We start from the raw sequence: 26,524 nt of genomic DNA, 5'->3' as shown, positions 1-26,524 counted from the left end.
AAAAGGCAACTCTGAAGGGGGACTCTTGAAATATTTACAAACCTGAACGTGTAACGGGGAAGCTGTAATTAGAATGCATCATCCCCAAGTAAAGAATAGTACATGGAAATAATCAAGGTAAAGTAAAACCAAAGTGACAGGGTGCACTGCTTTTAATTTTTTAATTGATATCTAAGGCTCGTAGCTCTGCTCTAAGGAAAGTAAACCAAGGCACCTTTGTTTAAGGTCTGGTTTTGACTTCACTAAAATTATAGGTATAATATACTCATTTAGAGGAGCGTTCTGCCATCCCTCTTCATTCACGGGCCTGTTGTCATTCACATTTTTCTTCCACCTCCTTCAGCATATGGCAGTGGGTTGACCCATTAACCCAATGGCTAACTTCACTGTTTCACAAACAGCATATCCACTCACAAAGTTGATTCCGTCACTACCATGGACTGCTATGATAATGGGTGCTTTTTGAGACCATAACATTATTTTTGTTTTTTTTACTACTTCTTTTGCGAACATTGTTAATCTAGTACTTAATCTAGTACTTAATCTAGTAAGTATGTCTCCACAAATATGAAATCATGTATGTTTGGTTTTTTTAAATGGACTGTTGCGAGAAAACACCAAAGTAGGGCTACAGTCCCATTGTAGGACCTCGGTAAACACTGTTATACAGAGCAAGAAACAGATGCGGTTTATGTTATTAATTACACCATACCTTAGAAACTGTTACATTTTGGTGGCCTTCATATTTATTATAATCTGTGCATTGTGGTATAGCTTTTGAAATTGGGTTGCGCAAACTCTTGCATGTAATTGCTACAGATGGACGAGCCAACAGTTTAACAGGGTGATCTGAGCCAAAGACAAGCCAGGCGTCTGACTTGGCTCTAAGAGCCCACACACAGGCCAAGTTCTGTAAATGTTTGACTTCTAAGTCGCACAATAAGCACCCTATAAACTATGATTAAAAATTTCACCTTAGCACATCAGTTTATATGACTGAATTGAGAGGCATTTAATAATAGTGATCATTTTTCAGCAGGAACTGAGAATTTTTTTCACATCCCCTCCCCCAACAAGGTCATTAGTAAAATAAAACACAAATCTCTTGTGACATGCATCCTATATATGACATAGATTCGTATGATACATGGAGGAAAAATATAGGGCCATATGTATGAAAAAATGGCCTTGCGAATCGCAAATAGCGATTTTTAAGAAATCGCTATTTCTGAGTCGCAATTGGCCATGTAACAAAATTGCGATTCAGAATTAGCGATTTGTTAAAAATCGCTATTTGTGGTTTACGAGGCCCATTTACCGAATCGCAATTAGCATTTTTGCAAATTGCAATTTATTTTTTATTTTTTTAACCGATTCGGTCAAAAATCGCAAATTGCGAGAAGTTTCGAGAAAGCACACCTGGAGGAGCCTGATGACATCTCAAGCAGGAAGTGAGTCATCCCAGGCAGTTTCAGGTGCCACACCCAAACCCCAGCATCCAGGGAGAGAGCAGCCCAGCCACACAGAGCAGCTCTCAGCATACCTGAGCAAGGATGGACACCCCAGCCCAAGCACAGGAGAAGGGAGAAAGAAAGCGCAAGCTAAAATTCAGCGAGCAAGACCTTGAGGTGCTGACCGAGGAGGTGGTCAGGAGCCATGACCGCCTTTTTGGCAAAAGCTCACTCCAGGTGCTTGAGAGTGAGAAAATGAGACTATGGGCAGATATCCAATAAAAAATCTGTGCAATTCGAGTGGCACAACGCTCCATAGAAGAAATTAAGAAGAGGTGGTATGACCTGCGGTCCCCTGCGAAGGAGAGGGTGGCTAGGAGACTGCAGGAGGCCAGGGGCACAGGAGGCAGTCCACCCACAGAGGCACCATCCACCCTATTAGAGGACCTAGTCGAGTCCACACTCCTCCCTGAAGCTGTGACAGGGGTCACAGAGAGAGACACCTCCGGCACACCAAGTACCAGCCAAGGTAAGTGCAATATTGATTTGTAACCCCATATGTGTATGCACAAAATCCCCTTAGGAATTAGCAAGTAATGTTAAACATTGTGAGAAGTAGTCCAGTCCACATCTTAGAAGCAGCACAACAATGCATTATGGAAGTGGCAGTCCACAACCCAGAGCTAAAAGTAGCACATACAATGTATTTAAGGAGAGCAACACCCAGAGGAACACAACACACACAACACAGTGTAGAGAAGTACCTGTACCTTTATTACCATTGTGTGACCGTAATTGTAACAAACATAACTGACATGCTGCATATTGTTGTTGCTGGTGGGCCAGGCCCAGCAGCCCAGCAGCCACAGCATCAGCACGCGTAGGCGAGACTGACATCCATCTGGCCTCTGATTCCAACACCAGTGGGTCTATCACCATTGCGCCTGTCCGACGCAGGCCCAGGGCACTGCCACTGCCACTGCCAGAGCTCAGCCAAGACTCAGATGAGCAGCAGGAAGGGCCAATTTCCCCATCACCAACAGGCAGGCGCAGCCAGATGCAGGAGGTCAGGTGTCAGCAGACCACAGCCCGCAGGATGGCGACAAATTCCAGGGCACAGCAACATGAGGCAGGTGAGGGTCCATCCTTATTTGGTGGGCTGGAAGCTGCTATGTTGCAGCAGCAGCGCCTACAAAACAAGAGGATCCTGGGATTGCAAAAGAATTTGCGCCAACATAACCGCAACATGGTGGGCCTGCATCGCCAGCTTGAGTCCCTCAATTCTAACATAGAACTGCTGCATGAGGGACAGGTGCAGGCATCACAGGACACCAGAGACCTCACAAGTGCTGTCCGTGAACTATGCCAGGAGCTGCGCCATGAGAGGGTGAGCCACCGCAGACAGGAGCGCAGATTTATGAGCATGTTTGGCGGCTTCTGTCGTTCTTCGATCAGGGTGGCAAATGCAACGTCACTGATTGCTCGTGGTGCAGTGGCTGCACAAGTGGAGGCAGCACACAGCAGCAGTGATGTTGTGAACGGACTGGTACAGATCACCAATGTGATCGACAACATAATGGGACAGAGGTCAGCCACACCGAGTGAGCTTGCACTGGGTGACACTGAGGACAGTTCCAGCCTCAGCAGTGTAGCTGTACCAGCATTGGACACCAGACGGTGCAGTGCCAGTCACAGCACTGCCACTGAGGCGGACAATAGAGGTGCCAGTGAGGTAACTGGGCACCCGAGTGGTGTGCGTGGCCACAAAAAATGACTGTAGCTGCCAGTGGACTTATGTTTTCACTATGACGTAATAGTGCATTACTCAGGTCCTTCATTGTTTCTGGTTTATCACTTAACCTTTTTTTTGCAATTCCTCAAACGAACATTACCTGACTTAAGGTAATACATTTATTTCACTACAGGTACAGTTGTCAGAGGATTTGTGTCATTTATACTTAGGTCTGAAATGGTTGTGTGTGATGTCAGCACACCTTTGCATTACCTCTGCTGCACTGGTCCTGTCTGCTGGATGTAGGGGTGGTATGGGACCATCATCCTCATCAGATTCAGTATCACATATTTCTACAGGTATGCCCCTGGTGGTAGCTATATTGTACAAGATAGCACAAGTAGCCACTATTCTACATGTCGTCTCTGGACTGTACTGTAGTGCCCCTCCACTTTTGTGGAGGCACCGGAAGCGTCTCTTCAGCAGTCCAAATGTGTGCTCCACCACATTGCGGGTTGCCCTGTGTGCTGCATTGTATCTCCGTTCAGCAGGTGTTGCAGGATTGAGGTAGGGCGTCATCATGTAGGTGCGCACTGCGTAGGCACTGTCTCCTGGAAGGGACAGAGGGTATAATAAGAAGTGGGCCATCTGACATCAGCATGCCATCAATGTGCCATTGTATAGAGGGACAATACCTAGTAGATATCCTTCACCAAACTCCCCAGCTAGCAGTCTAGTGTGAATGCCGCTATGGCGAAAGATGTACGAATCATGTGTGCTCCCTGGGTACCGGGCCACGAGATCAGTTATGATGTAGGAGGCATTGCACATCACCTGTATATTCATTGAATGTTGGTATTTCCGGTTGCGGTACACATACTCTGTGGAGGATGGTGGACAGATTGCCACATGTGTCCCATCTATGGCACCTAGGACGTGGGGAACTGTGCTATCTGGTAAAATTTAATTTTTGTCTGCTGTATTTCCAGTGGGGTGTGGGGGAATCTGATGTACTGGTGTAGTTTGCTCAGCATGGCGTTGATAAATGCATTAAAAAATCTGGAGAGGGTACTCTGTGAGACCCCGCCAGCTGCTGCTATGACCCCTTGATAGCTCCCTGAGGCGAGTAGGTGGAGGGAGCATAATACCTGCACATGGGTGGGTATGCTGCGAGTCCTTAGTGTGCTGTGCTGCAGTATGGGTTGTAGCTCAGCTATCAGATCAAGTATCGTGGCTGAGTTCAACCTATACCTCTCATATATTTCCTCCTCTGTCAGGTTAAAAAGTGTAATGAGCACTGTGAAAATGCGTTCCTGTCTCCTCCTCCCTCTCCTCAAACCTGCCAAGATCCCTATACTCCTTGCCTTGACGTAGAGTGCAGCCATTGTGGAAAAGAGTCTGAGGCATTCTGGGCCTCTTTATGTAGGTTGCACCTGGTTACCACCTTGTTTCACTTAGTGGTATTTTGCATGTGCAAAATGCCATTCTGCGAAAAATCGCAATTTGTGATTTTTTGATGCATCTCTTTGCGACTTTGATTTTGCGCCTCGCAATTTGCGCCTCGCAATTTCCTACTGGAAATACCGAATCGCAAAATGCGACTCGCAAAACCAGGTCGCAACGCAAAAAAACGCAATTTTTGCGATTTCTTATTTTTGGTCTGCGAATGCCTTTCATGCATCGCAGGCCACTTTTTTGCACTCGCAAAAGGCCGAATTTTGCGATTTGCACCGTTTGCAAGTGCAAAAAAGTTTCATACATCTGGCCCATAGTCTTTTGGTTTTTGTACAGAACACATACAGAACTCCTATATTTGATGTTGCTCTCATGTGAAAAAGGGGACTCGGCGAAATAATATGTTCACCTAGAATTACACAGTATGGTCACACGGAAACCACGATTGACCTACTGATTCCAGTTTCACACTGTGCAATTAAGCCAGTTTATAGGCGTAGCTTTCTCTGGCGAATGATGTTATGGTGTGGGTGGCAGGTAGAAGCCACATGCCTCATTTTCATCTCGAAGACCAGGAGAATCTCGAGCTGAGCCAGTGAGACATCAGGCTCAACCTGGCTCACCTCTGTCAATCGCCACAATCTAATTATACTGTTTCTAAGCTGCTTCCTACCAGTAGTGCGCAGTTCATCATTTTTCCACAAACATATGTGCACATTTTTGTTTCCTCACAATTAAAGAGGCACCAAAACTGGAAGCAAACATGCCAGGTGAGTGGCACAATTCAGTTCATTAAGCGGTGATAACAGTGAGATTTCTCCCATTAAATGAATCCATATCTAGTTTTGAACATGTTTTCGCAAACTCGGCTAAAACGTTTCTAAATGTTGTATTTAAAGATGCCGTTTAGTTTAATGAGCTTAGTAATCAAAAGAGTGATATAAGAAATATACTTTGGAAAGCGTAGCAAAAAAATGAATTAATCGATAGATATGTAAACATAAGTTTGTAATAGAACCGCTCCCCACAATTCCAAGGCACACGGAAACGCAGACACCGACATTGCACGGTTAAACAAACCGGAACAGTTCAGTTTCATGTGCAAAATATGGCATTCCCACAAAGTTTCAACTTCTTTCAAATATGTGAAAAAGAAAGATCTAACCTAGCCCTCACTGCCAATACTCTTCCCACCCACCTGCGCCAGACCAAAGACCGCCTTACCTTCAGGACACTTTTCGAGACCTGGCTGTTCGAGCAGTAGCAGCACCTTCTACCCCCCTCCACCCTCGCCCCCCCCTCAGCGCCTTGAGACCCTCTGGGGTGAGGAGTGCGCTTTACAAATTCCTGATTGATTTATTGACCTGATCAGATTATCATGGAGTGAGAAGCAGGAATATAAGAACATTCTTACAATGCGTGATAGTTTGCAAAACTCTGTAATTTACATCTATTGCTATGTTTAAGAGTTGAATCCTAGCTCCACCACTTTACCATGTTGTGTGTTCCTGTACCTCTGTTCTTTTATCTGCAGATATTTGAAACCCTAAGAAAACCGATTGATCAAATGGATTAAGTGCTACTTAACCACGGGGACATTCACAGTGCCTCTTCACCGCAAGGACCACGTATCTTGTGTTGTCTCTTTGTCTCTTTTTCACTCTGTTACATGGATGCTCTTCGTTTGATCCATTATGCCTTTGTTCTGATCTGTACAGCGCCCAGATGCACAGTCTCCTGGTGTAGGTCTCGCAGTAATAAAAACAATATAGTTAGTGCCTAGTCATCTCTTTGAAGGCAGTGCTCGGTATATCAAATATTGCACCTAATACTTAACCAGTACTCTAGGTAAAAAAAAGCCTACCTCCTTCAGCACAAACTGGCTGATTGATAGTTGGATTGAGCTTCTCACGTGGTCGAAAGTAGTGCTGAGAAAATGCATGTCGAAATCTGTGCATCTGTTTACACAAAAAGATCACTTTGTGACATTTTGTGACCCAATGTTCTTCGAAGAGGATTTTTCCAAAAGCAACCCCCATAGTGCCGAATGTCTAACTGGGCCTGGCCTGCACACACATGCTTAGTGCCCAGGGACAAGCAGGTGGCTCTTTCACCTGCAGTTCTCTTACCCATCTATCTTGTGCAGGGCAGAGTCGTCGGCCATGCTCAACGAAGGCAGAGAGCAAACTGCTAGAAAGACTGTCCCCAACACATGGGCGATCACTGTGTAGCTTCAAAATAAAGCCACACAGTGATTGACCACCTATGTAATACTCCTGCCCCTGCACAGCTCTTGCCCGCAGGACTACATGCCAACTACCAGAACCAAACCAGGCGCTGATCACGTACTGCTTGAAACAGTAAACAGAATGAAAGCAGAGTAGTGATTGATTGGAACAGCGAGTCCAGCGCTCCATGGGAGATTGGGGGGGACTTTGTGTTTTCCCGGCACCGTAATGCAGTGCAGATTTGGAAGGCCAGAAGTGCGCATGTTGGCCTGGACACGACAAGACACCCGTCCAACCCAGCATGCGCACTACACTTCATCATGTGACTAAGTCATTACTCTCACTGTTTTGATGCCAATAATAGGATTGGCTACACCCTCTAAGACACCTGACGCTGCACAACGGAAAGAGCACCACAATCAGACTTAGAGGTTTAGAGGTAGTTCAAGGCATTTTATTTTAAACTAGAGTAATGTCATTAAAACTATAAGTTTAAAGTGATGTTGCAACTTGAGAGCGGGGGAGTCAGCGCCCCATGAGCACTAATAGAGGAACTGCCCCTGGATAACTCTTCATATGGTGTGTTGGGGAAGGTATGCTTTATCAACAAAGAGTTTCTTGTTTTGACACTGTACAGCCTGCATGCTTGCACACAAGTTTTCTAGTCAATGCTGGTATCTCCTTAGTTGATGTACGTCATCAGTGTCCGCTGAAAAACACGTTTTTGATTCTTTGTTCTGCCAACCTTTGCACATCCCTATTTTCAAGTTTGGCCAGTTTGGAATGACATGTCTCACTCTCCTCAGGGTATCAGCCATACGATTACATGAATGACATTCCTCATCGACTTGAAGGTACTCTGATTTTTCATTAACACTTTCTTGCAGGATGTGAAATGTTTGAGACTTTAGAAACACACATCAAACGGTGAGGCGCACACCTTAAAGCTTGAAGCTAATATTGTCAGCACCTTTAACATGGTGATGTGCACATCTATTTTTTTTGGAGGAAGTAAAGAGGCATAGTTCAAAAGGTGAGATGCACACAACAGCCTTTAATACATGACTTCTGTATATTCTATTTGGGATGTGCACAACTTTTATGCATGTTTTGAGGCATCATTAGATGGTGGTGTGCACACACAACAGCCTGTAATATAAGCCTACAATACAAGATGTATGTATACTCTACACATTGATGTGCACACCTATCAAACGGTAATACATAAACTCTCGTTATTATACAGAGTTATTTATACACTTTTACCCATGTTGCGAGACACAAGCTTTTTAGTAACTTGTAATTTGGTCAACTTTACTATTGGCCATCTACCTACGGAGTCTGTTTCATTTATTGTTGATTTTACTGTGTTTTGCCCTCACTATGCAGTCAGTAACCACCCCCCCCCCCCCCCCCCCCCCCACCACCACCATTTTCCATTGGCATTTTTGGACACTCCAGAAGAGCCACCCATTCCCTGCAGGCAGTGGTTTGGCACTTTTGAGATGAATTTAGGGGCCATTGGGCCATCAAGGTTTAGAACGCAATGAATGAAATTCCTGTTACTTCATTCTTTAGGTTTTGAAGTAAGGTCTACATTTAAGCATCTTCCACATGTGAAGTTGTTGGAAGGTGAAGAGCTTGACTAATTTCAAGAGGCTGTTAAGTTGTTGAACAAATTTAATATACCACCAAGGTTAGTAGTTTCTAGGCATAGGTTTTACAGGGAGACCCAGAGACATCTCTGCTTTACGCAAATTAATCGCTGAATGTCAATATGAGAACTTCAGTGACTAACTTATTCGTGAACAGTTCATCAGCCATTCCACTGATGGAAACATACAGCAGAAACTTAGTTCATTAGGTCACCCTTAGTAGTTAGATACCATTCGAATTTGCGAAAAGTATTAGAACTTCTTTGAAATCTGCTAAAGAATTAGATGATAGATGATAGATGCAGTGAACATGTGAATCCTGTTCACTGTAAAGAATATAACTGGTGAGGGAAAAAACATCAAACAAATTTGTTCAGTGAAACTATTAATTTTTTAAACAGATTGATTTCTACAATTTAAGAAATTATTAATCTCAATCGAAGGGTGGTAAACCATGTCCAGCTAAAAACATGTGTTGTAGACTGTAATACGTGTGCCACTGCGCCAAATGTGAGAATGTAAAAGTAGCTGTGGTGTCTGAAGACAAAGGGAGTGATTCTGAGGATCTTAATAGTGAAATGCACGGCATGGCCCTAATGGTGTGTGACATTGAAGTGAAATGTGGTGATCCGTCTGAATGTGTAGATCCCTATGTAGATACCCAAGATCGAGACAAAGAATTACGATTACTAGTTGAATCAGGTGCAAGAATTGCCATGGTAGCTCTAGAGTTGATTTATTCCATGGGGAAATTCTTATTACCTACAGACCGTTCACCAGTGTCATATGAAGGGCATAGAATTGACTTTGTGGGTTATTTCGAAGACATGCTGGTTTTTAAAGGAAGATGCTTTCAAGGCATAATCTGTGTGGCAGTTAAGGGTATAAACATGGTTGGGTGGTTCTGTCGGGCTTTGTTTAGCAAGGTTTTGAGGCCCAGCGCAAAGGAGCAGGTGTTATTGATCAGAAACACCAGCATAGTTGAAGAGATGTTGAATTTTTTCCCATGGGTTTTTTCAGTGCAACTAGGAAAGATTGTAGGTGCAAACACAGGATTAAGATCAAGGAAGGGGCGGTACCTGTTAAACACAAATTGAGCAGAATGCCTTTCAGTGTGAGGGGGTGACCTAGAGAAGCAAAAGGACCCTTGCCAAAAAGGGGCATCATTGAGTCTGTAGAGTCATCACTCTTCTTTTTCCCTTTGGTGTGTCACGCAAGAGGAATAGGGAGATGAGGATATGTGTTGACCTCCGCACTCTCAACAAAGAGGTATGGGTGGGCTCTCATTACCTTCCTAACATAAACGAGTTGCTGGCCTCAGTTGGTGAGGGGAAATTCTTTACCAAGCTTGATTTAGCATCTGCATACCACCAGATTGAGTTAGTTCCGGAATCCCGTCATTTCACTGCCTTTGTCTCCCCATGGGAAATGTATTGGTGCTGTTGCATGCCGTTTTGTCTGGTGTCCGCTGCTTCAGTATTCCAACGTGTGATGTTTACATTACTGAAGGAGATTAGAAATGGAGCCTTATTTCAAGATGTTTTGATATACGCCCATGATCGCCACGCACATGATGCAGCATTGAACAAAGCCCTCACCATATTGTAGCAAAAGGACACTGTTTTGAAAAGGGAGAAATGTAATTTAAAAAAAAGAAACTGTTGAATACTTAGGCCTTTTGCTTTCTAATTCTGGTGTTTGACCAAAACCGAAGTTAGTCAGCTTCATTTTAGAAGCACCACCTCCCGCTGACAAAGTTGGGGTTAAGTAATTTTTTTGGACTGTGTGAATTTTATTCATGCTTCGTCCTGGATTATGTATCTAAGGTTAGGCCTATTTCAAATTTACTGAAGAAAAGCATTACATTTTCTAGGAATGAAGAATGCAAGGCAATGTTTGATTGGGTAAAGACTCAGTTGACGAGTGTCAAGACTCTCAAGGCATATAGTCGTTCCCTCAAATGTATCTTGATGGTTGATGCCACTAACCTAGGATTAAGAGCTTTATTAACACAGAGTTAGGGGAAGGATGAACACACTATTGGGTTTGCTTCTAGAGTGCTCTGTGATGCCGAAATACACTATTTGATCATTGAAAAAGAGTTGTTGGCATGCTGGTGGGCCATTGAGAAGTTTTAGGGCTATTTATGGGGTAGGCGTTCTGTGTTACAGACTAATCACTAGCCATTGGTGTTTATTCTTGGTGGTAACAGTCCAAAAAATAACACACCCAGAATAGCCAAGGTTTCCACAAGACTTTTCCAGTTTCAATTTCATGTTGAACACATTCCTGGAAGGGTGGGGGGGTTTGGGGGGGGGGGGGGGGTGGAGTTCTTCAGGGCAGACTATTTATCTTGTTTTCCTATTAAGGTAAAAGCTCATGAGCGGGAAGAACATGAATTTTAACCCGTCACAGATAGAAGATATATAATCGCAGCAGTGGAGGTGGGGAAAGTATGTCCTTTTTCAAAGGCTGAGTGGAAAGCTGTACTAGTGAGTGAAGATGTTGTTCTGAGGTCTGTATCCAAATATATTCAGGAAGATTGACCTAAGGAGACAATGCTTGATTCAAGTAGCCGACCGTTAAGTAAGGTGTCTGGAAAATTGTGTCTGGTGGATGGGTTAAATTATGAGAATTGAGAAATTAGTCCCTTCCGAGGGGCTTAGGGTGTCTATTAAATAGTGCCCATGAAGGTAATATGGGAGCATTGTACACCAGGCATAAGGTACGTTCCATTTTCTGTTGGCTGCAGGTGGACAGGTCAGTCGATCTTCTTTGAAAGATTGTGTTGTATGCTCATCAAGTGACAAAACTCAGAAAATATCTACCCCCCCCCCCAAACTTCCATTGTGTGTCCTGTGAGCCATGCTTAAAACTTAAAACTGATTTAGTAGGAGCATTCAGTTCTCTACCCAGTCATTCATGTTATGCTTCAGTTCTTTTTGATTATTACTCCAAGTGGCCAGAGGTTAGATTTCTCAGGGAACCGGATTCCAAGTCATTGCCGAATTTTCTTAAAGATGTATGCATGAGAGAAGGTTTTCCGTAAATCTTGTTTTCGGACAATGGAGTGCAGTTTATTTCATCTGACATGGAAGAGTTTCTGCAGATGAACTGTTCTGGTCATCTCAGGAGCTCACTCTATCACCCCCAAACCAGTGGTCTTGTTGAGTGTTTCAACTGTGTTTTGTCAGTGTGTGTGTGTGTGTGTGTTATGCTTTGTTTAACAGATGTATTGTGAACAAAGCAGTGCAAACTATGTTGTGTTTCTACAGGGCCACACCTCAGTCGTCTACCAGTGTCTCCCTTTTCGAGCTGCTTAGGGGTAGGGAACCCACAGCTCTACTATGACCTGCATGGATGTCAAGGTGGTTAAAAAAAAGAATGTGTCTGATGAGGGTATAGACACATTTGTTAAAGAACCAAGGCCCAAAACAAGCAAATAGACTAACACGATATGAAAGAAATTGTGTGTGTTAAACCTGTTGCAATGGGAGATTGTGTGTATAAATAAATGCACGTTTGTTAAGAAAGGGGATGCTAAGTTCTCTGAATCTGTGGTTGTTAACAAAATAGTGACAATGCCGTTCGTTTTGAGGTTCGTCATTGGTGGAATCTTGCTAAATAAGTCAAAGCTTCACATAAGCAGGACAAGTAGCAGGATTCCATAGGTGGGCAAAATAATATCTCACCACAGAGAAATGCTTAAACAGTTTTCTATAACAAATTCTGAACACAAATCCATGTACCATAAGAAAATTAATAATTTTGAACAAAATGGTTCTCAACCTGTGTGGAGCAGTGTACAAGAGCGTAGACTGCTCGTGAGGTATAGATACATTTCTGCACTAATTTTCTTCTGAAATTTCTTATTTATTGACTTGATGTGCTTTTATACTTCAAGCAATGTATTATTTATCATGTTTTAATATATTTCGGTTTTGTCACAATTTAGGGTGAGCTATTGTCTCTATGTTTGGATTCAGTACTTATATGTTGATATACTTTGTTTCAACTATTGTATTTAATAACTTTGCAACAAATGTTTTGTTTAATTGTTAATATGTGTTATTGCTCCAAATGTGGTATTGAAAAGAGGTACAGAAAATATTTTATTTTGAAAGGAAAAGAGCCAGTGTTAGACCTGGCATCCTTAGGGTGGTCTTACCACAGACTTTTTTTTCCTGTACCTCCTGTTCTATTGCTGTATCTTTTTGTTAGCCTTAAGACTCTGAGCACTTTACCACTGCTGATCAGTGCTAAAGTGCGTGTGCTTCTCCCCTAAAACATGTTAACATTAGTGTATCACCAAGTGGCCTATTTAATTTACCTGAAAGTCCCTTGTAGAGTGGTATCCCCTATGCCCGGGGCATGTAAATTAAATGCTATTAGGCTGTAATGAAGGGGTGCTATGATCAAAACTCTACCACTGTGGAATTCCAGCCTGGGCAGCAAGTGTGGGTGATATCGCTAGGCCAGGTCCTCCGAGGTGGTTGAGAAAAAGGGTAAGGTCACCTATGTAGTGGAACTTAATACCTTTAGGCATATCAATCACCTCAAACTCCAGTTTGAGAGTTCTGAGGTCATCATGTTGTTGGTGACTGATGGAGCTGATGAGGAGGAGAGTGAACCTCTACCTGACCTCTTAGCCTTCAAGGAGAAGGATGGGTCTCTGTAAGGCGTAATCCTTCCCCCCGACTCCTGAACAGGAGGACTGCCGCCAAGTATTGGAACAGTTCTCCTCTCTTTTCTCCCTTACTCCTAGAGTTACCCACCTATGCACTTATGATGTGGACATAGGAGACAACTTCCCTATCAAGCACAAGTCTTACAGGTTGTGGGATAAGGTGAGGGCCAGCATCAAAAGTGAGGTCACTAAGATGCTAGATTTGGGGTTGTTAGAAAACTCCAGTAGCCTCTGGTCCAGCCCTGTGGTTCTGGTACCCAAAGCTGCCCCACTGGGCACCACACCTGAACTAAGGTTCTGTGTGATTTACAGAAGGCTAAACTCTGTGACCAAAGCTGATGCTTATCTCATCCACCCGTCTGATGAGCTGATTGACAGATTAGGGTCTGCCAAGTACTTAAGAACCTTTGATCTCACCTCACGGTATTGGCAGATCACCCTGACTGACGGAGCCAAGGAGAGGTCAGCCTTCTCCACCCCAGAGGGCCACTACCAATTCATGGTGATGCCCTTTCAGTTAAAAAAAAAAAACAATGCTCCTGCCGCCTTCCAGAGGCTGGTAAACCAGGTTTTCGTTGGGTTGGAGGCCTTCTCTGCTGACTACATGGATTAGATAGCTGTCTTCAATGGCGGCTGGTAGGACCACCTCTACCAACTCAGGGAAGGTTTGCAGGCCCTGCAACAGGCAGGCCTGGCTATCAAGTCAAATAAATGCTAAATAGGGCAGTGGTCAGTGGTATACTTGGGACACCTGATGGGCGGGGTAAATTGCAGCCCCTACAGGCAAGATTGAGGCTATCATGGCCTGGAAGCCCCTCAAAACTCAGACTGAGATCAGAGCCTTCTTGGGCTTTACAGGGTACTATACGAGGTTTGTCAAGAAATATGGCATCATTGTTGCCCTCTTGACTGATCTGACTTCTAAGGAACAGCACAGGAATGTGATTTGGACAGAGGCATGCCAAAAAGCGTTTGACTCCTTGAAACAAGCCATGTGCACAGCTCCTGTGCTCAAGGTCCCTGACTTCTCCACTGAATTTATTGTATAAACTGATTTCTCAGAGCATGGCTTAGGGACAGTATTGTCACAGCTCAATGAAGAAGTTCTGGATCAACCTGTAGCCTTCATCTCTAGAATGTTACTCACCTGGGAACAGAAGTGGAGTGTTATAGAAAGGGATGCTGCTTTTGCTGTGGTTTGGCACCTAAAGAAGTTGAGGCCATACCTGTTTGGCGCTCACTTACTGATTCAGACTGACCTGAGATCCCTCAGGTGGCTAATGCAAATGAGAGACAAAAATCCAAAACTGTTGAGGTGGTCCATTTCCCTACAGGGTATGGATTTCAGGGTGGAATATAGACCTGGTGTAGACCACAGCAGTGCTGACGATATGACCAGGTTCTTCCGCCTTAGTGACGAGAACTCCTAGAGGTTGGGTTGCTCTCCACACTTTTAGCTCAGGAGGACACATGTTAAACTTCGCATCCTAAGGGTGGTCTTAACCCAAGCTTTTTGCCTCCTGTTCTGTTGCTCTATATTTTTGTTGGCCTTACGACTCTGAGCACTTTACCACTGCTAATCAGTGCCCAACTGCATGTGCTTCTCGCCTAAAACATGGTAACAATGGTTTATCCACAATTGTCCTATTTAATTTACCTGTAAGTCCCTTGTAGAGTGGTATCCCCTATGCCCAGGGACTGTTATTTAAAAGCTACTAGTGGGCCTGCAGCACTGATTGTGCCACCCACTTAGTTAACCTGTAAACATGTCTCAGGCGTGCCACTATAGAGCCTGTAGGTGCAGTCTCACTGTCATCCTGACTTGGCATCTAAAACCTCTTGCCAGCCCAGAACTCCACTTTTCTTACATGTAAGTCACCCCTTAAGTAGGCCCAGGTAGCCCACTGGGCAAGGTGACGTGTAAGCAAAAAGAAGGACATGTACCTTTAAGTTTTTTTATGTCCTAGCAATGTAATTTTTAATTACTGTGAGTAGCTGCATCATGTTTAGTACCATTGGAATGGTAATAATAAATCCTTTTCACTGGTAAAGTTGGATGTATTATTACTATTTTAGAAATGTCACTTTTAGAAAGTGGACATTTCTCTGCACTCTGCCCTGTGTGCCTACTGCCTATCTTCAGTACATTTCTGGCTTGGGTTAGTTGACAACTATACTTGTGCTTTCCCTTCACACACCCACAACACAGGATACTGAGCCACATCTGCATTCATCTGCATACTGATGGGTCTTTCTGGGGCGGAGGTTGGGAAGGGCTTGCACTTACACCTCAAAGGGTAGGGACTAGAATTAACACAAAGGGGCTGATTAGTTTCTGCTGGCTGGTTGGAGCCAAGACTGACCTGACCTGCATAAGAATTTTTTTGTAGTCATCCCCCATATCAAGTGCAGTTTCTTGTATGAGGACTGGGCAGCTTGACCCCCAAGAGGGTAGTACGCTACTGGACCAAGTAGAAGATAAGCTGGAGCAAAGACTGTTGTGCCGGAAGGATTGCCACTTTGCTGAGTCTTACTGCCCCCAGGGACTGCTGCCTGCCTTGCTGAGTGACTCAGTTGGCTTGCTTGCCTACCCCTGTTTTCCTCTGAGGTCTCAGGGGCACAAAGGTCCTTGTAAATTGCTGGTACTGTCGGATTCTTGCACCCTGTGTATCCGTCAGCACACAGCACTGAGAAGCACTTCAACCAGCAACAGAATCAGCGCATGTCATCTGATTTTAATTGTGGGTGCTAGATCACTGCTTCAATCACTTTGTACCTCGATGCGTGTGCTGCCACAAGGAAAAGACATCTAATAGGTGTGCGTTACAATTCCCACTCTTTCTCATAACAATTGGCATACGCCATATCGTACACAATACTTACTGGATTCTTATTGTTTTTGCACCTTATGTGTTTCTATATAAAGAGTCCCTTGTTTTCATAATGTGTGGAGTCTTTTTGTGGTGTGTCACTGTGTTGCTGGGAGGATTGCACAAATACTTTACACATTGTCTGTGAGGGTAAACCTGCCTGCTCTGCTGCAAGCTACCAGAGGGTAAGCACAGGTTATCTTTAGCCCAGTGGTTCCCAACCTTATGACTTCTGTGGACCCCTACTTTATCAATACTGGATCCCAGTGAACCCCACTGAATCATTATTGGAATCTGGGGACCTCCCACTGAGTCATTACTGAAAGCTGGGGACCTAATCTGTTTAAAATTGTTAAATTTTCTAAGCAGCCATGGACCCCCTGAGGAGGCTTTGTGGACCCCCAGGGGTCCGTGGACCACAGCTTGGGAACCACTGCTTTAGGATGTAACTTACTTGCCCTGACTAGAGTGGTTGGGTTCTGCCTGGCTTAGGTGCATACCCTAGCCAAGCAGAAGCCCCATTTCTAACACCAATGTAGTATTTTTGGCTCCACACCGCCTCATGTTGACCATTGTGGAAGGCTGGTGTGGAGATAATTTGCGATAGAACGTGAGAGATTCGAGAGTGCTGGCAGTTGGGGAAGCTGAGGAGCTGGGTCTACATGCCAATAGCTCAATGTGCTTTCGACTTTTGTATCTAACAATAAATGTATTCGGCCTTACAAACCCTTCTCTATGGGTTTATTACTGCACATTCGTAGTAGCATTCAGCCAGCCCTGGCATAATGTTCCATCTGTGACATATTTGTTGAGGTCCTGAACATAATTGTTTCTTTCCATTGCATATTAGTAGCGATGGTACAGTTTTGCCTATCCTCGCCTTATTGTGGTCTTTCTGAATATAGATTTGGCTGTTACTGGCCTCACGGTGGTAACAATCTATATTATAGGATGGGCTTCCGAATATTTCACGATGATGATAAATATGCAATAAGTGCAGAACTTGCTCATGTGTGATAGTAATATATGCCAGTTTTTAGTGAAAGTGACAAACTTACGTTTCAGAACCAAAGCTATATTTTCCCCAGAAAGTCAGTATAGGTGCTAATTAACCGCACATTATACATTCTGAACACCACAGTTTTGTATTTTACAGGGGGGATAATTATCGCGTCCAACGAGGAGGACTCCTAATTAGCTGCTACGGCAGCAGACTTGTGACTTTTTAACTTGGGCCTATTAGAATCTAGCAGTGAACAAGGGCTTGTGAGTACAGTACACATGATAGACTCGATTTCTTAAAGATTGTTACATTTTTGTCATTTTTATTCAGGCATTTCAGACATTGCAAACACTCCAGACAAGGCAAGTGATTACATTTATCCTTTGCTGAACTTTGCTGCTTACCATATTCCAAGTGCCAAGCACAAAGAAACTCCATTGTACATCCTCTGCACGGCAGGACTCCGGATCCTTTCTGAAAGGTAAGCCTATTTATCTGCACTAAGCTAGATTACAGTTTTTTGTTTTAGTTTTGTAATTGTACTTATCTGGATTTTGACTGCTCTCCAGTGTCTATGAGTTGACAAGATTTAATTGAGATTTTAAAAGCTCGAAATACAGTTTGTTCCCTTTTAACGATATTTTTTGTGCTCCTTAAGTTATCACACAGATATCTATTTTGCGTTTATTCCTGAAATTCAAATCTTTTTTTGTTCCAAGTTACTGAACCACCCAAAATAAAGTGTTTAGGAATGGCTTGCTGGCTGCAGAATTTGATCTTTACATTGTCATGCAAACAAACGAAAGCGTACCATCAAAATGCAGTGGTTTTTTTTTGCCAAAAGATTACCTGTCTCTCTACATGGTATGTTATTGGGCATTTTTGGAGTAAATATATAGAGTTATATATAAATATAATACATTCAATTTAAACAATAGAAATAGATGACCGTCACTTTAAATGTTTGCCTGTTAGTTTTCGAAGCAAATTTCTAGTTGTGGATTTCAAGTCCCTTTGCTGGTAAAACGCGTCGGATGTTGTGAGGCTTCTAGCCCTACAACTCTGTGGAAAATATGTTCCGATTGCTGGTAACAGGTATTCATTTCATACTCCATTGTCGGTAATCTAATATTTGAAGCAAATATAATGGCCTGTGGAGTTTAAAATTGCTTCAAGACCTTCTATGCATGCGTCATGTTTAAGCTTGGAGCTAGGGATTAAAAAGTGATTAAGCTTGAGAATTGCTGAATTTTGAAGCTCACTAAAGCAGCTGAAATGACAGTTTTATTCATACAGGCTGAACTATCACTTTCACAGAGCAGGTTTGCACATCTCACATCTCAGCAGCTAATAAAGTGCAGATAAAAAACCTTATGACTAACACTTAGTTGCCTGTTACAATATTGTAGGGAATTCTATATTAACCGTGCTTAGCTAGAGCAATCTTGATAGTCTCAACAACCAAGTAGAAAAGACTTGGAAACATCCCTCTTAGAGAGTTAGGTGAAACCAGCTATGTCATTACTAAACTTTAGTGAGAATCACCTATAGCAAACAAATAATTTCACACAGGCAAACCTAATCAGTAAATTTCTTTAAAGTAAGCCTGTAATTTACTCCCTTAGTCTTTCGTTCTCGTTTGAAGTACATGTTTTACTTTTATGGAATTCAGAAACCATTCCAGGAGAACTCCCAGGAACCTGTGGCTATTGCAGATTCCCAGGAGTACTCTCATATGTAAATATTTACCCATACTTGGATATAGAAGTATGTACTTTTCTGTGTGCGGAAATGTAAGACACCGAAATATGTTTTTATTTCCCACCACAAGAAAAAGAAATCCCGACGGAGAACCCCCTGCCTTTTCACACCTACGAATTATGGACGTGTTTTTGCTCCTCTTCCACGGAGAAAATAGACTGTTGTCAGGTTGTGAGACTACCTGTTAAATGATTGTAAATGCTTACAACTTGCTAATGTGTAGGTGTTCAATGCTTTTTGCGCAGATGTCTCCACCATGGCACACGCACATTCCACCTCTGTGATGAGATTTCCTCACAATAATTAATTTACAAGTGCACATTTGAGTTTTGTGAATCCCAAAGTGGACTCACTCATAAAGGAAGCTATTGTTCTGAAATAGCTATATGAGTCGGCCCAGAAGTAACCAACTGGAACCACATACCTCCCTCCTTTCCCAGTGAATCCTAGATTCGGATGGTAAATACCTACAGCAAACAATCTGACATTGGTAATGCATTTAAGATCCTTCATTAACTTTCATACAGGCTTGTCATGGTGGGCCCTTGGATGGGCACTCCCTTCCTCCAGCCTGCTGTATCCTGATGGGCCCAGGCTTGGGAGTCCACTGGGCCAAGTGAGGCTTCCACTGTCGGTTTGGGTTCAGGGGCCGCGGTGGGCCCTGGGGTGGGAGCCTCTATCCTGGGCTTTGCCCTCCGGCCCACCAGATGGCAAGGCACCCAGTACAGATTCTGGGGAGGACTCACATGCATAGCTGTGTTCAGAGAACTCCGACTGAGCCCTTGCCCCTGCCGGGCCCTGGGACGGGCACTCCCTTCCTCCAGCCTGTCGTGCCCTGAGGGGCCAAGGCCTGGTAGTCCACCGGGCCAAGTGAGGCTTCCCCTGTCAGTTTGGGTTCAGGGGCTCCAGCGGGCCCTGGGGTGGGAGCCCCTGTCCTCAGCTTCACCCTCCTGCCCACCAAGTGGCCAGACACCCGGGACAGGGTCTTGGGAGGACTCCCATGCATGGCTGTGTTCAGAGAGCTCCGACTGGGCCCCTGCGGGTCCCTGGGATGGGCACTCCCTTCCTCCAGCCTGCTGTACCCTGAGTGGCCCAGGCCTGGGAGTCCACCGGGCCTGGGGAAGCTTCCCCTGCAAGTTCAGGGGCTCCAGGGCGGGCGCTTACTTCCTCCAGCCTGTCGTACCCTGAGGGACTCAGACTTGTGAGTCAACGGGCCAAGCAAGGCTTCCCCTATCAGTTTGGGTTCTGGGGCTCCAGCGGGCTCCGGGGTGGGAACCCCTGTCCTGGGCTTCGCCCTCCGGCCCACCAAGTGTCAAGGCACCCGGGCAGGGTCTGGGGAGGACTCCCATGCATGGCTGTGTTCAGAGAGCTCCGACCGGGCCCCTGTGGGTCCCTGGGACAGGCACTCCCTTTCTCCAGCCTGCCGTACCCTGAGGGGCCCAGGCCTGGAAGTCCACCAGGTCTGGGGAGGCTTACCCTGTCAGTTGGGGTTCAGGGGCCCCGGCCGGGCACTCCCTTCCTCCAGCCTGCCTTATCCCGCTCCAACAACTCAAGTCATCTGGTTGCACTCCATGTGTTTCTATGGCACGTCCAGATTGTCAGACTGCCCCGGATGTCCTGATGAGGACTCATTCCTTCCTCAAGCCCAGCCAGGGCTCCACGAAGTCGGGTGCGTTCTCGCTGATGACCCCCTCTGTCCCTCGGTGTGCACGGAGTGCAAGAAAGGGGGGTAGCCTTCCTCCAGATTATTTAGGACAGGCTACTCCTGTGCACCTGCCTTGAAGCCATGTCCGATGGGTCTCTCCTCCAAACCTGGCTTCCCAAAGAGCAAACTGACATCCAAGAGCCTGTGGTGGGTGCTCCCTTCCTCCAGCCTGCCATACCATGGAGGGCCTTGGCGTACACTAGGCCAAGCGAGGCTTTCCCTGCTGGATTGGGTTCCGGGACACTGGCCGGCCCCCTGCCAGGGCTCCGGCAGGCCCCGGAATTGGAGCCCCCGTCCTGGGCTTTGTCCTCCAGCCCGCCATGTGGCAAAGCACCTGGGATGGGGTCCTGGGAGCTCTCCCCTGCATAGCAGTGTTCTGCGAGCCCCAACTGGGCCTCGGGACGGGCACTCCCTTCCTCCAGCCTCCCATACCTTGAGGGCCCAGGCCTGGGAGTCCACCGAGCCCGGGGAGGCTTTCCCTGCCTGTTCGGGTTCACTGGCCCCAGCCAGACCCCCACCGGGACCTGAGGCAGGCGCTCCCTTCCTGAAGCCTGCTGTACCCCGAGGGGCCTGGGCCTGGGAGTCGGCCGGGCCCGGGAGGCTTCCCCTTTCGGTTTGAGTTCAGGGCCCCTGCAGGGCCCAGGGCCAGGGCTCTGGCAGGCCCCAGGTTGGGAGCCCCCATCATGGTCTTTGTCCTCTGGTCCCCCCGAGGCCAAGGCTCCGGGGGAGACTTTACGCCCTCGTGGCCTGGCCATCTGGTCGCTCTGACAACTCTGATCATCTGGTTGCGCTCCATGCGTTCCTATGGCATGTCCAGATGGCCAGACTGCCCCGGATGCTCCAATGAGGGCTCATTTGCATCCTCAAAGCCAGCTAGGGCTCCACGAGGTCGGGTGCGTTCCTGCTGATGGTCCCCTCCGTCCTTCAGTGTGCATGGAGTACAAGAAAGGGGGGTAGCCTTCCTCTGGATTCCTCTGGGACAGGCTACTCCGGACCCCCTTGGGGGTCCAGTGGTTCCGGGACTGGGCTCTGCAAGAGCCTGGGCCGGGTGTCCGGCCACCTTGCAGCCCTGTCTGATGGATCTCTCCTCCAAACCTGGCTTTCCACAGAGCAAACTGACCCAAGAGCCTGGGGTGAGTGCTCCCTTCCTCCAGCCTGTCATATCTAGAAGGACTTGGCGTACACTGCACCAAGGGAGGCTTCCCCTGCTGGTTTGGGTTCAGGGGCTACGGCGGGGTCCTGGGCCCCAGACCAGGTCTGTGTCAGGGATCCACTTGCCTGGGCTTTGTCCTCTACCTTGCTGGGTGGCGAATAGCTTGGGGATGGGTTCCCGCAGGCCGTGGGAGGGGTTTCCTGGTGTGTAAAGAGGCCTCAGGGCCTGGGTCGGAGGTCGTTTGGGCCCCCTTGCAGCCCTGTGCCTGAGGCCCAGTTGGGGCTTAGAGAACCCAGGCTGCAGAGTCCTCTGCAGGGGAGAGTGCGGTCTCCTTATGTTAATGTAACCAGATGACTGTCCTCTGAGCCCAGCCATCTGGTCACTCTGAGACCCCAGGGCATCTGGTTGGGCTCTGTGCATTCCTATAGCGCATCCAGATCGCCGGGCTGATCTGGGGAGGCTTCCCCTGCCAGGTCATGCTCAGGGGCCCCATCTGGGCCCCAGGCCAGGGGTCTGGGTGGGAACCCTCTATCCTGGGCTTCGTCCTCCAGCCCACAGTGTGGCAAGGCGCCCGGGACTAGGTCCCGTAGGGCACATGGAGGCCTCAGCTGCATGGCTGAGTTCATGAGCCCCTCCAGTCTCTGGGGTGGGCAATCCCTTCCTCCAGCCTGCCGCACCATGAAGGGGCTGGGAGTCCACTGGTCTGGGGGGAGGCTTCCCCTTCCAGTTCAGGTTCTTGGGCGCCAGGGTTGGGAGCCCCCGTCCTGGGCTTCGTCCTCCGGCCCGCCGGGTGGAAATGTGCCCAGGACGGAGTCCCGCAAACCTTGGGAGGGCTTCGCCAGCCTGTAAAGAGGCCTCGGGCCCCGGGTCGGAGGTCCGTCGTGGCCCACCTCCGAGCCCCATGCCTGAGGGCCAGCGGGGGCTCTGAGAACCCAGGCCACAGAGTCTCCCTCCTCTGTAGGGGAGAGCATAGGCTCCTTATGTTAAGGTACAGTTCGACCAGATGGCTATTCTCTGAGCCCGGCCATCTGGTCACACGTCACACTTCAAGCATTCCTGTGGTACATCCACATGGCTGGGGAGCCCCTGTCCCAGTCTTTGTCTCCTGGGGAGCCTTACGGGCCTCATAGCCTGGCCGTCTGGTCGCTCTGACAACTGTGGTCATCTGGTCACGCTCCATGCATTTCTGAGGCATCTCCAGATGGCCAGGCTGCCCCGGAAGTTCAGATGACGGCTCCTTCGCTTCCTCAAGACCAGCCAGAATTCCAGGAGGTCGGGTGCATTCTCGCTGGTGGTCCCCTCGTCCCTCGGTGCACACAGAGTACAAGAAAGGGGGTAGCCTTCCTCTTGATTATTAGGGACAGGCTACTCTGGACCCCCTGGGGTCCAGTGGTTCTCAACCAGCACTGCCAGGGCTTAGGCCTGGGCCTGGGCTGGCTTGCCCTGGGGCCCGGGCGTGCAGCCACCTTGCAGCCCTGTCTGATGAGTCTCTCCTCCAAACCTAGCTTCCCAGAGTGCAAACTGACATCCCCATGCAAGGTGGCCCCCCTCCTTTTCCCACTGGAGAAGAGGGTTCTGCCAGTATTGTACTCTGATCGATTGGGTACATTTGCTCTGTTTGGGGATGGACTACTTGGCCAGCCTCGGCTGTTGTTTCAAGCAAAGAGCTTCCACCCCACCAGGGACCATCCGGCTCGAGGGCCTGCTGTTCACAGAGGCCCTTCCCTTACCTGGCAGAGCGAAGACCAAGCAGCCTGGCAGCCTGTGCCCCTCCAGCGATCTGACCAGAGTGGAAGGGGTTGGGTGGTGCCAGGTCCTGCAAGCTGCCTGGCAGTCCAGGCACCTGTGTGCTATCACCCTCCTCCTCCCAGCACATTTCTGCAGCAGCCTGAAATGATCATTTCATGGGATCTCTGCTGGCACAGGCCGGCAGGCTCCCCTGTCTCTCGCTCAGACTGTGCCTTGGCCTGACTGTCTCTCTCCTGTGGAGATGGCTGGTGCCTGTGTGACCGCCCTGTCCTCCCTAGCAAGCCCAAGGCAGGGGCTTCTCCCCAGCAGGCTTCCCCATGTGGGGTGTGAAGGTCGGTCCAAGACAGGCATGTGGCTCCCCCAACCCCACCCCCCAATCCAGCAGGTGCAGCTACCTGGTTGATCATGCCAATAGCATATGCTTATCTCAAAGATTAAGCCATGCACGTGTAAGACAATACGGCCGGTACAGTGAAACTGTGAATGGTTCATTAAGTCAGTTATGGTTCCTTTATCGCGGCATCTGTTACTTGGATAACTGTAGTAATCATATATTTTATGTCACGTTTCATAAGGCGAGGCCAGAGTCTGGCGTCATCGGAGCCATAAGAAGTCCTCGCCGCCGTGCTGATGTCAGTTCCCTTTTTTCCGCGCCTTCAACGCTAATGGTTTTCTAACTCTCCATTGTATCTCAACTGTATCGAGGGAATTATTTTGTAGCGCTACTATGCCCTCACCAAAAAAATCTAGGTTTAAACCTTAGGGCGAGTGTGGAGGCCATTTGTCGGTGACAGGTCCGCACGAGAACTGCCTCTGGTGTTTGAGCTCTGATCACGATGTGGCAGGTTGCTCATCCTACCAACGCATGAACCTGAAAGCTCTGAAAGAGACAGACTAAGCTTTTTCTGTCAAAAGCTAAGAAGGAGAAAAGAGGTCGCGAAGGTCAAGGACACAGGACACTTCTTTGCACAGATCATCGAGGTCTCATAAGATGCGACATCGAGGGCATGAGTCACGGTGCCGTTCATCCAGAGATCGGTCGGAGTCTCCCCGAGATGGTACCGCTTGACTTGGGAAGTCAGCACCACTGTGACTCCACAAACAGTCACCTGAGGCATCTCTGGCGCCGAGTTTGATTGAGATCTCGGAGTCGCCTGCTAGTCCAGTGGCTCATTTTTCTCCTGCACCCTCCCACGCTCAGTAGTTTGGGGCTCGAGCACCAGATCCAGCCCAACCACTGCAAGGGGAACAAGAATATCCTGCCTTCCCGGCTCTGTAAGTGGATCCCTCTTTGTTCCTCAATGCTATGCTTAGCATTTTTAATATGGTGATGGTCCACTCTGATGCACCTGCTGGTCCCACGGATCCATAGGCTTTTACACTGGGGATGCCGACTTTGTATAAGCAGGCCCCATTTATGCCCTTTTTACCAGCAACAACTTACAATGGTACTGGCACAGTGCTGAGGATGTTACAACCTCTACCCCGGATGGCGGCGCCGGGGGCGTCGATACCGGCATCGGATGGAGTGTGGATTTGTCTCCTCCCCATCCTCCGCCAGTGTTGCCATCTCCTTCAAAGCCTGCATTCTCGATGAACAGTTCTCTATCGACGCCGCGTTTGGAGTCCAGGCTGAGGTCTAGAAGGAAGGCCTTGAGATTTCTTGAGGAGCAGCAGTATCAAGAGGAACAACAACAGTTGGAGGATGAAGAAATCCCGGGGCCTTCAGAGGATTTTCAGGGATTAGACTCTACTTGTGGGTTAGATACATCCCTCGAGTGGGAGCTTTTATGCCCTGGAGATGAGCTCACTGCAGAAGCGACTACATACCATGAGGTGATAAGGAAGGCAGCAGGTTTTTTGGACTTGCCATTGCTTGCTATTCTGACAAAGGTTTTATATCCATCGGCTTCCTCTTCAAAGCCCCTCTTCCCATTCAATGATGCCTTAACCGAACCCATATTAGAGATATGGAAGAAACTGGTTACTACACCTGCGGTTTCTAAGACTGTAGTCAGAAGGTACAAAGTGGCTCCTGGTGAGCCACAATTTCTGGTCCCAACGCCAGAAAACTTGGTGGTCCAAGCTTCTTGTTCATCTAGATCGGCTCCGGGTTCATTCCCTAAAAAGCCATCTGATATGAGTCAGAGCGCATGGAGCAGTGTGCAAAGAAATGCTTCTCCTCTGGAAGCATGGCCTTAAATTCGCTAAATGCAACCTGTGTGCTGGGGAGATAGATTTATGCCCTAATGGATACAGCGAAGGAGATAGTCCCTAAGTTGCCACAGGAAGTTCAGGAGCATTTTAGTGAACTATTGCAGGACAGTGAACCGGCAGTTAAGCATGTGATTCAATCAGGACTGGACACTGCAGACTCATTTGCCAAAGTCATGGGGACTTCTATTGCGACTAGGAGGCATGCTTGGCTCAGAGGTTTGGGGTTTTCCTCTGATGTGCAGACAACATTGATGCACCTCCCATTTGATGGTGCAAAGCTATGTGGAGCAAAGGCGGACTCAGCATTGGAGAGGTTCAAAGAGAGCAGAGCCACTTCAAAATCTTTGGTCCTTCAAGCTTCTTCAACGCCCTTCAGACCTTTCCTCAGATGCAGAGGGTTTGGCCGTGGATTGTCCTTTCATGATAGGCAGCAGTCTTATGTCCAACAACCTGCCAACCTTCCCTACAGGGGTCGTGGAAGAGTTCGAATGCGGGGAGCCGTCCAGAAGCCTACCTCCTCCTCTTCATCCTCCAGGGGAGTCCAGCCAGGGAAGCAGCCCTAGTTCCTGCATTTTTCACCTGCATGTCCTACCCATTGGTGGAAGGCTGTTACATTTTCTCCACGAGTGGGAGTTAATAACATCGGGCTCCTGGGTGTTGAGCATAGCGGGAAAAGGTTATGCCCTTCCCTTTTGGGAGTTTCCTCCACCCTTCCCTCCCCATCATTCATTTTGCACAGAAGAGCATTGCCTTTTGTTAAAAGGTGCAGAGGAGTTTGTTCCGGAGCAGGAAAGGGGTCAGGGATGTTATTCAAAGTATTTCCTTATTCCCAAGAAGGATGGTCGATTGAGGCCTATC

General features: G+C 47.2%; 1 protein-coding gene across 4 annotated transcripts in view; it reads left to right on the top strand.

Moving 5' to 3' along the window:
• Positions 1–26,524, top strand: part of ENTPD4 (ectonucleoside triphosphate diphosphohydrolase 4) — a 187,105-nt gene that overhangs the window by 96,023 nt on the left and 64,558 nt on the right. For all 4 annotated transcript variants that reach the window (XM_069214124.1, XM_069214123.1, XM_069214122.1 and 1 more), the window contains exon 5: positions 17,412–17,562. In XM_069214124.1, coding sequence (XP_069070225.1) covers positions 17,412–17,562 — 151 coding nt within the window. The remainder of the gene's footprint in view (positions 1–17,411; positions 17,563–26,524) is intronic.

The sequence above is a fragment of the Pleurodeles waltl genome, chromosome 11, assembly GCF_031143425.1.
Source record: "Pleurodeles waltl isolate 20211129_DDA chromosome 11, aPleWal1.hap1.20221129, whole genome shotgun sequence".
Classification (NCBI taxonomy): Eukaryota; Metazoa; Chordata; class Amphibia; order Caudata; family Salamandridae; genus Pleurodeles; species Pleurodeles waltl.
This window is presented reverse-complemented; position numbering and strand designations above follow the sequence as displayed.